The sequence below is a fragment of the Camellia sinensis genome, chromosome 2 (genome assembly GCF_055761805.1).
Source record: "Camellia sinensis isolate YWXY chromosome 2, ASM5576180v1, whole genome shotgun sequence".
NCBI lineage: Eukaryota > Viridiplantae > Streptophyta > Magnoliopsida > Ericales > Theaceae > Camellia > Camellia sinensis.
This window is the reverse complement of record NC_138962.1, coordinates 115,061,081-115,077,005: the sequence shown is the minus strand read 5'-3', so window position 1 is coordinate 115,077,005 and position 15,925 is coordinate 115,061,081. Positions and strand designations below refer to the sequence as shown.

General features: G+C 31.7%; 1 protein-coding gene across 2 annotated transcripts; it reads left to right on the top strand.

Annotated features, from left to right (window-relative positions):
• The first annotated feature begins 6,948 nt into the window (after positions 1–6,948).
• On the top strand, positions 6,949–15,549 carry LOC114298282 (protein WVD2-like 2). 2 transcript variants are annotated; one of them, XM_028242813.2, is made up of 7 exons: positions 6,949–7,270; positions 11,558–12,002; positions 12,683–12,771; positions 13,215–13,308; positions 13,418–13,489; positions 13,571–13,681; positions 14,960–15,549. In XM_028242813.2, exons 2-7 carry the CDS (start codon positions 11,562–11,564, stop codon positions 15,266–15,268), a joined length of 1,116 nt encoding a protein of 371 aa, XP_028098614.2. In that variant the 5' UTR covers positions 6,949–7,270; positions 11,558–11,561; the 3' UTR covers positions 15,269–15,549. The 2 variants fall into 2 exon arrangements, with proteins under 2 accessions (XP_028098614.2, XP_028098624.2); XM_028242823.2 differs by having other exon boundaries at positions 6,962–7,270; positions 12,698–12,771.
• The last annotated feature ends 376 nt before the right edge of the window (positions 15,550–15,925 follow it).

Sequence of the window (15,925 nt, the reverse complement as noted above, 5' to 3'; positions counted from 1 at the left end):
TTCGGGTATTCGATTAAACACCTCGTAGTACCTTTTTGCGTAGGCCCTAAAGCCTTTATCCTTGGTGATTTTTAAGGCCATCAGTGCGTCAACCCTCGAGGGCTGTAGTTTATTTGTCACAAATCTGGCCACAAACATCTCGGCCAGGCCTTCTCAAGTCTTTACGCTTCCCTTTGGTTGTTTATGGAACCAATCTAATGCAATTTCCCCGAAGGATGAGGGGAATACTTTGCAAAGCAACGGCTCGTTCCCACTATATAACGCCATTGAATTCAGGTATAGTCCAACATGAAAGTTGGGACCTGACTTACCATCATATATTTGGAACCTCGGCATACTGAATCTCTTTGGTGCTTGAAATTTGTCCCGTTCCACCGAGAATGGTGTCTTTGGCTTAACCGGGGAAGTTACCTCGGCTTCAGCATTCTGTTGTTTCCTCTTGAGGTAATCTCTCAAGTCTTCTTTACTCCTCCCTGGAGCTCAGCTATCTTTGGACTTCAATCTTTTCGGCACACTACTTTCAGCCTCGTGGTGGGCTCGTTTTGATCTCTCTCCATGTGTTGTATCAAAGCAGAGCACCTGCCCTTGAATATGCCGATGTTCTTTGGGCTCTAGGTCCTTCGTGTGATACGTTCTTCGGGACTCCTCTCGTCTCGACTCCTCTCGTCTGACTTCCTTGGAAGGTTGGTGAGAGTGCCGTTCGTTCCTGGTGTGCTGAAGGACTTCGGGGATTGTTCTTCTTCCTTTCTTCTAGGTATTGGTTGCTGGCATCGGCATATCCTACAGCGGGTATGGTGGCTGCATGACATTGTTTTGCATCATGAAGTTGACAACCGACTGTAAGTCTGCCAACTTGTTTGCCAATTCTTTTACTTCCTCATCCCTTCGTAGGCACCTATCCCTCCATACCTAAAGGTTATCTTCGTTATAGTACCTGCCTTGGTCTGTCCTTTTCGAAGTGTCGCCCTCCTGGCCGACGTCTTTCTCTCCGTGGCCCTGATCATGAGTTTCTGTATTGTGGTTGTCTCCTTCAATGTCAAGGTCAATTGGTCTGCCACTTCCAGCAGGAGTGTTGCCTCCAATGTTTTCCTTTAGTCTGTTACTGGCCATCTATTCCTCTAAGATTCCCACAGACGGCGCCAAATTGCGTGAGTGATTTTCTGACCACACTGCCCGCCTAGTAATCAGCTGGAGAGCACCGGCAGAATAGATGGTTTCAGCGAACCTGCAATAGAAAGAAAAGGCTCCGGCGGTGGCTCTTCCACCCGGGGGCACTCCGATGATCAAGTCAGTATATCTCTAAAAGATAATCAATAGTGTTTAACTCACTAGATAGAATATCAAAAGCATAAAACTGCGTACCTTAGACCTACGGGGGTGCCTCTCTTTTATAGTTTACTTAATCCTAGTCCCACAAGAAGCCTGATTTCTATGGACTCCAATTCAGTACTTACTTTGGACTCTTCAAGAGATAAAGATAAACTTCCTAAGAGTTTTATCCTTATCTTGGCTAAGTCTTCTCTTCACTCTAGGACTCTTGCCCCTTATCTTTTATCCATTTATCTCAGATTCCGATATCTTCGGAGATAACCTCGGCCTTGCCGAGATAACCTCGGCGTAAACAACCAGGACACGTGACACGTCGACTGATACGTCGGCGTCACCTTGCCACGTGTTGGTATTCAAAAAATACATCCCCACAGTTCACAACCGCGCTTTCAGAACAAAAAAAATGTAAGTTAAAAGTGTGGTTTAGAACAGCGATTTCAGATGAAATTTTTTTTAATTAAAAGCGCCTTTTATAACCGCGCTTTCTTAATTAAAAATGCGTTTTTTAACCATTTTTTTAAGACTTCCCAATCCTCACGCGGGACAGCGCACAGACGTGAAAGCGTGGTTCTAAACCACGTTTTAGCCTATTTTGAGAAATCTTTCAAAACTAGACCTAATTTAAAAATTAAATTGATAATTTGACTTATGTGAGGGAAATGGCCCCGAAATTGGTCCTGCTCTTTAATTTGCTGTGTATTGGGTTGGGGTGCTGGTGGGTTTTACGATGATTCGCGCCGACAGCTTCTAACTCTCATATTTGTTTAAAATTTTACAAGTATTTGAAATTATTTGTATTTTTAAATATTTTGTGTAAATGTAAATGACTCAATTCAACAACATTTTAAAATTTAGAAAGAGTGTTTGACACATTTGTTCAATGCCATATCAGCCACTATTCTAAATTCTATAATTTTTTTTGGATGGTAAAATTCTATAATTTTTAAGTATATTTAGATTGGATTAAATTGAAATATTTTAAAAAATTCAATAAAAAATTGCAAATATGAATTAAATTTTTTTGTAAATTATTTTCAAAATATATAATCAAACAATATTTTTAGTTTTGTGAGACCCTTTTCAAAAATTGTCTTATGAAGTTCTTTTGAAAATCCAAACCATCTATTTATATTTTGACCTTAATTTTTTAAGCAACAAATTTGACCTTAATTTTCTAAATTGGAAAAATTGGACAATGTTTTTTACTCAAAATACGTGAAAACACATAAATCATGCAAAAAAATAAAATTTTATTTTAAATTCGTAAAAAATATTTTTAAAGTTTTTAGCTGTAAATTTTATAACATAAATTTTTAAGCGTATTCAGATTAATTGAATTGATCTGAAAAGTAAAAAAATATTGATTAAAATATTTAAAAAGTTTACTAAAAATAATAAAATACAATTTGAAAATTTAAAAAAGGGTGAATTACACTGACACCCCCTAAAGTTTTTATTTAATACAGATTTCCTCTTACATTTAAAAAATTACACTTCTCCCCTGTCAGATTAAAATGACATATTTGTCCATTAGCCTTTATATATATAAAATAATAAAATAATGTAAATATTTTGTATATGTCATTTCAAGGAAATAACAGGTTTAATTTATACAAAAAATATTATTTTTTATTTTTCGTATTTTTTTTATTTTTACTATTTTTTAAAAATATTTTAAGCAATTTTGTTATTTTTTAAATACACCTAATCTACATATAATATTTTGTGACTTTTTTTTTAATATATTCACCAAATACAAAAAAATACAAAAATACAAAAAAATTAATACATTATCTTATTTTGTTGTATTCAATGAATTTTTTTACAAATTTTATACTTTTTAAATATATCTAGATTAGATATATCTAGATATAATGGTGGAGATAAAAATGAAAAATTATATTTATATATAAAAATGTAGGGTCAATTACATTGGCATCCTCCTGAGATTTTTGTTTAATACAGATCCCTTCTCACGTTTGAAAAATTACCCTTACCCGCTATCAAATTAAAATGACAAATGCTGATATTTTGTTTATGTCATTTTAAGAGAAATAATAATAATCATCTTCTTTAGGTTAACTCACACAAAAAATTGATTTTTTTTAAAAAAAAAATTTGTTTTTTTTTTTATTTTTACTGAATTTTTTTAATATTTTTAATTTTTATTTTTTTATTTTTTAGATACACCTAATCTTGATATACTTAAGAAGTATGTGATTTTTTTAAAAAAAAAAATCACCAAATACAAAAAAATAAAAATAAATAAAAAAGTACAAAAAATCAGTAATATTGTAATAAATGTGAATGGCGGTGTTTGGTAATACTGTAATAAATATTGGTGAATAGACGAGAAATAAAAATGATGGTGGAAATAAAAATGAAAAATTCTATTCATATACAAAAAATATCATAAAAATGTTGTGATAGTGATATTGTTGAAAATATAAATCATGTTTATGGGTCTTTTTTTTAAAAAATGAAAGGTTACCATCAAGCTATATTATTGTGTTTGAAAATTTTATATAAAATTTATGTTTGTATATCATTACTCAATAAAAATATATTAATGTATAATTTGATGATAGAAAGTTATAGAATGTAATCATAATGATAGGAAAAATAAAGAGGCTTTTCCCAATATAAGCCTTTTTTACATTATATTTCCAAAACTAGGCTAACTTCTGACGGAATTCCAAAACTAAGCTAAAGCGCCATTACTATTCGCGCTTTTACTGTTAGGAGGCCAAAAGTTGATGAATAGTGAAATCGCTATTTTAAATCGCGATTTTAATTAAGAAAACGCTGTTCCAAATCGCGCTTTTAACATAAAAAAAATTTCTGAAGAAAACGCTATTTAAAATAGCGCTTTTACTGTGCATATAATAATTTTTTTTTTTTTTTTTTTTTAAAAACGCCATTTGAAATGGCGTTTCTAGTGTTCATTCACCAACCAAAGCCAACACACACTGACACACACACCAATGAAATAATATAATTTTTATATATAATAATAATTTATAATAATTAATTATATAATTTTTATAATTTATGTAAATATAAATCATTTTTAGGTTATGAATGGTTTGATTTATAATACGTATCTAAGGATAAAAATTTTTATAATCAAAAATAATTTTTTCAATTTTTATAATAAAAAATAATTTATAAATTATCAAAAATAATTTATAATACGTATGTATTATTTAAATCTTTACATTTTTTATTTAAAATTTTTTACAGTAAACCGATCTTCACATTTTATAATACGTATGTATTATTCAAAAATAATTTATAAAAATTTATAATTAATACGTATGTAAATAATTTAATACGTATCTTCACATTTATATTTACAGTAAACCCATCTTCACATTTACATACGTATGGTTTAAGGGTAAATTTTTTTATAAATGACTTAAATGATAAATCAAACCATTCATAACCTAAAATTTTTTACCCTTACATACGTATGGTTTAAATAATTTATAAAAATTATTGCCATACGTATGTAAAAATCGATTATAAAAATTGCAAAAATTGATTATAAATTTTTTTATATATAATAATAATTTATAATAATCAATTATATAATTTTTATAATTTTTAAATTTTTTTTAATTTTTACAATTTTTACAATTTTTACAATTTTTTTACCCTTTATTTTATAAATAAAGGGTAAAAAATGATTTATATTTACGAAAATTATATTTTGCAATTTTAAAAATTACAAATAATCTAAATGTGAAGATGGATTTACTGTAATAATTTTTGAATAATTTTTGCAATTTTTATAATCGATTTTTAGGTTATGGATGGTTTGATTTATCATTTAAGTCATTTATCAAAAAATTTACCCTTAAACCATACATATGTAAATGTGAAGATGGGTTTACTGTAAATGTAAATGTGAAGATACGTATTAAATTATTTACATACGTATTAATTATAAATTTTTATAAATTATTTTTGAATAATACATACGTATTATAAAATGTGAAGATGGGTTTACTGTGAAAAATTTTAAATAAAAAATGCAAAGATTCAAATAATACATACGTATTATAAATTATTATAAATTTTTTTATAATACATACGTATTATAAATTGTTTTTGATTATAAAAATTATAAAAATTATTTTTGATTATAAAAATTTTTATCCTTACATACGTATTATAAATCAAACCATTCATAATCTAAAAATGATTTATATTTACAAAATTTATAAAAATTATATAATTAATTATTATAAATTATTATTATATATAAAAATTATATTATTTCATTGGTGTGTGTGTGTCAGTGTGTGTTGGCTTTGGTTGGTGAATGAACAGTAGAAACGCCATTTCAAATGGCGTTTTAAAAAAAAAAAAAAAAAAAATTATTATATGCACAGTAAAAGCGCTATTTTAAATAGCGTTTTCTTCAGAAATTTTTTTTATGTTAAAAGCGCGATTTGGAACAGCGTTTTCTTAATTAAAATCACGATTTAAAATAGCGATTTCACTATTCATCAACTTTTGGCCTCCTAACAGTAAAAGCGCGAATAGTAATGGCGCTTTAGCTTAGTTTTGGAATTCCGTCAGAAGTTGGCCTAGTTTTGGAAATATAATGTAAAAAAGGCTTATATTGGGAAAAGCCTCAAAAATAAATGGTAAGAAAAAAGATAAGATGGTCATTTAGAAAATTTTAAAGCATGACATCAGCAATCTAAGGGGTAATTTGTAATGAAATTATAAACCTTAGGAAGATGGATGTAATTTTTCAAATGTGAAGGGTGATCTGTATTAAACAAAAATCTAAAGAAGTGTCAGTGTAATTTACCCTTTAAAAAATTGTTTTTGAAAAATTCAAAACTAAATATGTTTTGAATTTCAAATTTATAAAAATTATTTTCAAATATACAATCAAATAAAATTTTGAGTTTGACAAACTTTTTTAAAAATATAATTATAAAATTCATTTGAAAATCTAAACCAAACGGATCATCTATTTATATTTTGACCTCAAATTATTTTGTTTGCAACAAATTAGATAAATTACATTTTAACCCTATAATTTTATATTCAATTATATTTTAATCTTAACATTATTTTCTCCATGCCTTTAGGCACGAGCATACACTAGTTCACTAATGTCTTAATTAATAAAAAATGAAGAGTATTGTTAGACTTTGCAATCATGTTAATCTAACATTAGTTAGCCATCTCTAATCGAGATTCATATATTTCATCAAATTTGATGAAAATTTGACAAAAATGGTACTCCAATCGTTTTATCAAATTGATATCAAATAAAGGAAGGCACAGTTTTCATCAAATTAAAGGAGTCTCTAGTCTTTTATCAAATTTACGGTAACCATTGGTGGACGATTAGATTTTGATCCTAAGAATCGAAAATTTACTCAACACCAAATGACCAGTCAAATGTGACAAAAATCTTATTTCACCATTGAAGTGCATTAATCATATTAAACTTTTCAATAATTTTTTTCTCAAATTTAAGTCTCGCTTATCAACTATACATGTTAATTAAAAAAATCATTATCACATTACTTCACTTATTTTTCTGTATATCTTTCAATAAAAAATTATTAAAATAACATATCTTCAAACCCGCTCAAACTTTTCATTCCTCTCAAATTTGAAGAAAGATTTGACGAACATGGAGATGCTCTTAAAATAGAAAGCTCCTATATATAACAAGAAATGAATCCATACATGTATATGAACAACAACGCGACATTTGCGGTTTTCCAGACTCACCATAGGTACATACATAAACAATCAAAATAAAAGGAATATCCATTACAAAAAAAACATTCCTTTGATTTTATTTTTGAGAGAGAGGGAGAAAGACGGAGGAGGGAGGTGGTCGTGGTGGTGATTCACGTTGTGGTGGAAGAGGAAGTCGTGATCTCGTCAGATCGGAGCAGCAAGTGTAAGAAATCTTTTATTTATTTTTTTATAATTTTTATCTCATATTATTGTTGGATACATCTCCCTGTCGATTTTCTTCTTCTTGTTGATCTGATTATGAACGAAAGCAATGTGGCTGGATCGGTGTTGTTGCCAATTGATTTTCTTCAATTCTATAGCCCTCTTTTCTTCTTGCCCTGTGGGTGTTTATTTCTTTTTATTTTTTATTTAATCGGATTTTCGTTTCTTGGTCTGTGAATGTGGGTTGGAAATGGATGTTTGCTTTCCCATTTCTCTACATATATATATATATATATATGATTTAAGAGTTGTTTGGTTATAACTCATATGATGTTTGGTTATAACTCATTGTTTTTAGTTATGATACTATAGTATGGAGTTATGCTATTTGTGATAATCAAACTTACAAATGGTATATTTGCATATATTTGCATATGGTACAGGGTGTACCATAGCATCACCACATATATATGTAAATTTTAATACAATTTTATTTGTATAACAATTTTGGATTTTCTTTTGCTTATGTGAATGTGGGCTTTAAAACAAGGAAATTTATCACAAATTTTTACTATTTGGTGAACTGGGTTTGCCTATTGTTGTGGCCTTTTAGTTGCATTTGCTCTGTTTCCAGGTTGTCTTTTTTATTTTTTGGCGTTTCCTGGGGCCTTTTCTTTTGCATTATCATTACTCCTTTAAAACCCAAATATCTCTATTTTCGATAAATGTTTCTATTATTTTATGTCTTCTTGATTTTGTCCATTCATCATTTCAATGTGAACATATTATTGAGTACTGGTTTGAATTTATCCTTCCTTATTACACTTTTGTGCACTCGTTTTTTTGTTGTTTGGAAGTTCAAGTTTCATCCTTGTAGTTTGACTTCTAAACTTTTTAGCTGTTGTATTTAAAATTTCCCCAATTTGTGCACCAACATGACGTCATTGGGCTATGTTGTTTATTAATATCCTTTGTATATCCCTATATTGGTGATGAATATATTTGTAGGAAGCAGCCCACAAGATCTATATGTGAACAAGAATGATCTTAGGCTTTGAAAAGGCCAATACAAAATCTGTTTAAAGCATTAAAATTATGTTATGACTGTTTTCCATTCAATTCCCTTCTTAACAAGTGGTTTTGTTAATTCATTTTGAAGTTCTATAGGTTCTGTTGGGCTATTCCTTCCATTAAATTGTAGATTTTAATACCCCATATCTTTTTTGATTTTCATCTGCTGCATTGGTGGGGTCTATGCAGTGAAGGGCTCTAGGAATTTTTGTTAACGTAGTCAAATTTTGTTGTCAATCAATAGAAGATAAATTACAACTATTATGAAAACTACATCAAAAAGAAACTATACAACCACAAATATACAACAAATCCCACAGACATAATAAAGATCTCAAAACAAACAAGGAGTGGATCGGGTTGCAAGCGAACAAAACTGAACCGAACCAAGCTTTGTTGAGAGATGGCAACGGGTCGGGTTTTTCCAGGTTTCGCTTGCGAATTCTTGATTTTAAACTCAACTATTTTGGTCATACAATTTCACATACTTTAATCTTGGCAGTTTTGACATTATTACCCCTATAAATTTTACCCTAGCTTATCAATGTTCTCTCAAACATATATATATATATATATATATTTAAAATCGGGTTGGGACAAACATAATCTTACCGGGTAATTTTGCCATCCCAGGGCTCGAGCTCGGCGTTTTTATTTATTGAGCTCAATTATCTAGCTCTTGCTTAACTCAACAACTAATCAAGCTTGAGCTCGGCTCAGTAATATTAGTCAAACTTGAGCTTGGCTTGAAGCAATAATGATTTATTTTTTACTATTATTTACATTATTTAAATATACAAATAATATATTTATGCTATTAGTTCTATATATTTTTATATTATTTAATATATAAATAAATATTTATTCTATAATTTAAGTAAAGATAAACGAGCCGAGCTCATTTACTAAACGTGCCTAAAAGTCAAGCTCAAGCTTGGCTCGTTTACTAAACATGCCTAAAAGTCATCCTCAAGCTCGTTTATTTACTTAACGAACCGAGCCGAGCCCTTAATGAGCCTAACTCATGGACAACTCAGTCTATTTGCAGCCCTACAAATGGATAAAATCGTGCCTCTAACCTCCTAGTGATATGCATGGAGTCTCTATAAGCTCATACAAAAATGCCACTTGTTGAGGTGTGTTTAGCATTGCCTCAATGTCAAATTTGACATATGGATGAGGGATATCAAATTTATTTATTTATTTTTGTTTTCTTTGTTATGTTTAACCCACCACATTAAGTGGTTTTGTTTAACTATTATAAAAACAAGCCCATTTTTTTTTTTTTTTTTAAAATAACATAAAAACTATAATAAAAATAATAAATTTGGCATATTGGATGGACTGCTTGTTTTTAGAAATGTCAAATTGCCACATAAGCCTTTACAAAAAAAAAAAAAAAAGAAAAAAGAAAAAAAGAAAAAAAAAAGTGATAGTTTAAATTTGAAGGTTTGGCTGGAGATATAGAGCTAAAAAATAAAAAATAACCAAACCAAGCCTTAAGTCCTATCAAATGGGGTCGGCTACATGAATTCTTCTTCTCCACGCGGCCTTATCAAAGGCTATTTCATTAGTCTTTTTTTCATTTTCATAAGGGATCCGAGCGGCTTTTTTATGTGTTGGCTGTCGGCTACCTAACACACAACCCTCCTCCTTAACGCCTTAGCTCCCCACCCTCACTTCCACTCCTGCTCCCCTCCCTGCCCATGCTCCGCTTCATACAACTGAGGAATAAATTTGGATGAAGAGAATTCAAGCAAGCAGCTAATGATGTTAAGATTTTTTTTCAAAATGACAAAGTGGCACCAAGGTGTTCAAAAATTTTTGAGAGATGACAAGTGGTACATAAGGTATTCAAAACATTTTAAAAAAATGACAAATACCATCCAAAAAATATATTATTACTAGCATTCTTTTTTCTTTTTTCTTTTTTCAGGGTATGCAAGTGAATACCCTGACTTCCTAGTGGTGCCGCTGCTGGGTCTATGGCAAAAAGAATATAGTCAAAAGGAAAGGGAATAGGAAAGGAGGAAATAGCACACTGAAACTCTTAATCTTTCTAGGTTTATGTTGAGGATTGCTATTAAATGCATCCATAATCTGTGGTAAAGCCAAAAGCAATCAAGTGTATGTAAGCTGGCTTAATGCAGCCATGCAGTAATTACCAAATTATAGTTCCGCCATAAGAGGTGCAATCTAAAACATTTTTCCCTTGATGCTGTCTTTGGAGGCATTTCTTCAACTCTTGCCGGTTCTAGTGGGTGTTAGGAGTATGGTAACAAATAAGTGCCAATTGGAGCAGGCATGGCATGTTTCCTAGCTAGCCAAGGAAGCTTGCTCAATACTGCACTTATCTTGTCTAGATGGTAAATTAGGGTAGCCATTGAATGGACAAAGTGAGTTTTAATTTTATTTCATTTATTATTATTTTTTCCTCCTTTTATATATACATTTTTCCATAGGAGGGTTGTTCAGTCTATGATGGAAACTCATGAAAAAGTAAACCTGTTGGATCCATAATTTTACTGCACAGTTAATTGTGAACATTGTTTGTCCATTGTCTCTACTAAGCAGGAATTGCAAAAGAGTTCTCTAAAAGTTATAACTGAGAATGTTTTTCTTTTCAGTAAATTGTAGAAGTGTATCCGAGATCGGGACATATGTTTGAGATTGTGTGCATGTGCATGCATATTGGCATGTATGTGTTTTTGAAGGCCACAAGGCAAATTATAAAAGTTCTTTTGTTTTATTTTGGAGCATCTTCGTTAACTTGGGGCAATTTTCCTTAAGTTAAGCCATTGCTGAGTATTGGTTCCAGCCATGCTGGATGGTAAGGTAGATTCGGTGCATACCTTAACTGTGGCAATTTTTGCATGAAGTGGCTAATGTCAGGGCCAAATGTTTATTCTCATGCTTTCCAGCCATGCTTTTGCACTACACCAAGTATTGCTTACTCGATAAATTTTTGTTGAAATGAAAAAATATATATTTAAATTGCTACTGTAAACCATAACAGAAGGAATTTTTTTTTCCTTGCTTTCAATATTTTGCAAGTATTTTTTGGTGTCTAAATTAGCATTGTTACTTTGTTTCCATGTGGTTTCTGGACCTCTGCTGAGTAAACTGATGACATTGAATAAACTGCCGTTGGTTTGATCACAGGATGTGTGTCCTTCAAAGACAAGCAATCTGATGCTATTGCCTCATTTTTGTGCAGGGCAATGGGGAGGGATGTTGGAGGTATACGCATTGACAAGAAGGCTAATGCTGCCAAATTGAACTCTGATGATGTTTCAGGGATAAGTGGTGAAGAAAAGGACTACGAGGCAGAGGATCATCATACCATGGAGGACTCAGTCACCCAAGAATGTCATGAGAAGCCAGATGCACTAGGTGCCAAAAGTACGAATCATGATGCTGGGATACCTGAAGGGAAAACCTTGAAACCAGAGGATCAAAATTTGAGTGACCAGAATTCGAGCTCACCTGTCAAGGGAAATGTGCAAACGCAGGACACTGTTTTGCAACCCTCTGCTCTTGTGGCAGAGAAGCAAATTTCAATTGAAACTCATCCTATTGGGGCTGAAACTGTTGATGCTGGTGGGAATTCTTCTTCGAACACTAGTGATTTCCACTCCTCCGGCACTGAAGAAAAATCACAGGTAAGTGAATTCGTTAATGGCGTTAGGTAGCGATGCTATCATTGTTTCCCTCCTTTATAAACTATGGTTGGCAAGTTTTGAACTGTTAGGCCCTCATATAACTCCAATGAGCAACTTGATAATTCCACCCATTCAAGGTTGGTTTAAGGTAAAAGAAACTCAGTTTATTTGCAAAGCAGTGTAGCTCCATGATGAGAACCAAACCTGACTAAAAAGTTATATAAGTGAGACATTTATTTGTTCTTATGTTAATGCACGTTGCCAGTTATGGTTTATTAATTCTTAAAGTTGAAGTTAACACAAAACAGGTGAATGGCCATAGGGATTGGATTTGCTTGGTAATCTGATGGATTGGATGAGGATTGAGACTTCTAAATTAATCAAAAATGTGTCACCAAAGGAAAAAAATTATAGTAACTGTCTTACTTAAGTCCTTTGCTGGTATCTTCACGCTTGTCAATTCTGCCTTAGTAAATTAAGTTGTGTTCAAATTCTGATTTCCTTGAACACTTGTTACACTTCTTATGAAGCTTTGGTTTGCTATTCTCATAAGCAAACAAGAAATTTGCATAATAAAGTGCTGTTGTAAACTGGGATGAAAGAGGCAGACACCATTGTCTGATATAATTGTACATTTGGGAAAAAAAAAAATTATCTTGAGAATTTTGCATTTGTACCAGCCAAACTCTCCTCAGGTATCAAGGAAGCCCCTGCAACCTGATATCAAGAAGCATGTCGATGAGGATGATAATTCATCTATCGCGTCCTCGTATCCTCTGTTGCAATTTAGATTTGAACGTATTTTTTATTTTCATATATTTTCTTTGGGTAAATTACGCTAACTTCCCTTCAGATTTGGAGAAAATAGATTGAGCCCCACAAGTTTGACATTACATTGGGCTCCCTTAAGTTTTTAATTCATCTGACACTTAGCCTCTTTTTCATCAATAACTCGTTAGTAATATTGATGGAAAAATGATTTTGTCATCTCTTTTTATTCTAATATACTAAAACATATACCCTGTGATAACCACACATCACCTGCCTTAGTTTTAGTTGTTTTAGCCTTACTAAAAGGGAGGTCAATGTAATTATGCTAAATTTGTGGGTTTATTGTATTTTTTCTAAACCTCAGTGGCGGTCAATTTAATTTACTCCTTTTCTTTTCATCTGTTACCATTTATGATTCCAAGTGTCCTTAGCCTTGCATAGTACTGCAACATCTGTCCGGTCAGCAAAATCTAGGACCACTGTCCCAGTAGCTCCTGTATTTAGATGTGTTGAACGTGCAGAGAAACGTAAAGAGGTATTTCTTATTCAAACATTGAATGGAAGAGTGTTTTGTAAAAGTTTTCTTAGCTTTTTTGATTTGCTGCTTGGGATATTCTTCTCTTCATTAATTATCCATTTTCTAGTTTTACTCGAAGATGGAGGAAAAACAACATGCTCTAGAGGCGGAGAAAACAGAACATGAAGCTCGGACCAAGGTACTTTCAGTAGTGTGAATGTATCGTTTTGTTTCCTTATGCTTCAATTTCATTTCCTTTCATCTATTCTTTTTTTGTTAGGAGCAAGAAAAGAAAGTTGTAAAGCAGCTTAGAAAGAACATGGTGTTCAAAGCAAAACCAATGCCTGGATTTTACCAGGAAGGACCTCCACCTAAGGCTGAACTTAAAAAGGTAATCAGTTTGGGCTTATTTTTGAGTTGTTCATGAGTAATAAAGGAGTTGAGATTATAAGATGTTATTTATTTGGCAAAATGATTCACAGTTCACTTATAATGACATAAACATTGAAATTGGGAAGAAAACTGGAAATTCATGGACACTAAAAGGCGTCATTAGTTATGCGAGGTTGTAATTGATGTGAGTGTCAATTGGGCTGTTCAACCTTTGATTTTTAGTTATGGCCGAGCTCAACACAGTTTTCAGTAGCAGAATCAGTCTTGTTTATTTGTACTCTACTAACTTTAGCTCTTTCCATGGGATTTTACAAGCTTGTCAAGTAGATAGATAATCTTACTCTGGCCTTTATGCTAAAATCTAATGTTTTTATCATGGATGCTGTAAATTAGTGATCACGAGGTTATTACATGTTAGAGAATAAAAAAAAAAGTACTATTATTATCTTATAATTCATTTTATTTATATTACTAGTTAACAATTTGTTTATTCTATTTTATTTATGTGGTTTTAGAGATTTTATTAGTACATACCATAAGAATGGTTTTTTCATGTAGAATGAGGAAGACCAGTAGATGAAACAGTAAGGAAGACTGGAAGAATGATATGATCACTCTTAATGGAAATGCTAGAGGGAGGGGAGAAAATAAATTGACATGAGATGTTATAGAAAAAAAAAATGTGAATTTATTTAATTTAAATGACCATATAACCTTTGATGGAGTAGATTGATAAAAAGTGATTCATGTAGCCTTTGGTTCAACGTGTTTCAGTGGAAGCATCAGAATTTCGATGTTCTACAAATATTTCGTTTCATTCATTTCAATGGAAAAGAAACAAAATTTTGCTCCTTTATCCTAGCTGCACTAGTTAAAATCTTGGTTTTAGCTTTAAGGAGCTTTGTGACTTTTTTAGCTCATCCAAAACAGACCCTAAGGTAATGTTTGGTTCATTGAAATGAAGTGGAATGGAATGATCATTTTATCAAAATATCCATTCTCATGTTTGGTTGACTAAAAACATAATGAAAAATGCATTGCAAATGGAATCATTACTCACCATTGTAAATGAATGATCATTCCATATGAGAGTTTAAGGAATGAGCATCCCATATTGTTCCAATGAACCAAACATAGAATAATTACCTAGTTTGGTATTTCTTATGTTGCACCATTAGTGTACTCTTCTATACAATTCAACAGTGCAAAGTGCAAACATTTCTACGCTTGCTTCTATTGTGCAAGAACAATATGATTTACTTGAATTGGATGCCAGCCTCCTCCGACTCGTGCCAAATCACCAAAATTGAACCGGAGAAAGAGCTGTGGCGATGCAGCTAGCTCATCTTTGGAGAAAAAGGGAGTTTCCACCGGGACAATTAGCCGCCACTTTAGCAGCCACAAAGATCGTGGTAGTACTACCACCACTGACAGCCCTATGAAAAACAAGGACCAGGTCAACGGAAAGAGTGGTAATGATACTAGCAAAATTAAGGATCGTTCTAAAACAGTGAAGGAGACCACGACTGAAACAACCCCTCATGCAAGGGCCGAGCAGACTGCAGACATCACTGTCAATGGCTAGTTTTTTTCTATGTTGAATAGGAGAAGAAGTTGGAGAATTTCTTTGTTGGGCCATTTGGGTGTTGTATGAGGAAACAACTCATTATCTCTTGTTGTTTGCAATGACTTGTTCAAGTAGTACATATCTCATAAATGAATTGTATATTTTCTGTAACTTACACCATTACATGTATATTATCTATAAGAGATACTCTTATAATGTACGCACAAATTGTTTGTTTACATTTTATCTTGTTGTATACATTTGCTTAATACAGTTTGAATTCACAATGTTTGTTAAAAGAGCTGTTGCAATTGCAAGTTATTCACAAGTTCCATGCCTCTCTTCTTTTTATTTTCTTTTCATTTATTTATTTTAAAAACCAAGTTCCACATTCCATGTAGCATATCTTAAGTGTTTGCTTGCTTGGTTACAGTTTACACCAATTTTAAAAATCTCAAACCTTTTAGTTTTAGCAAGCTCACCATACATTCCATGGGAATTACAAATCAATGTAAAAGACCAAAAATAATTACAAATACAGGGGTGCAACTTTTTCTGTGAAAAGTATATATATATACAACAAAAATTGTACCCCACCTTTTGGTAAATAATTTTCCTATTTCCACTATCTTCTATTTTCCCCTAAATTCACTTTTTGATCTGAAGTTCAATGAC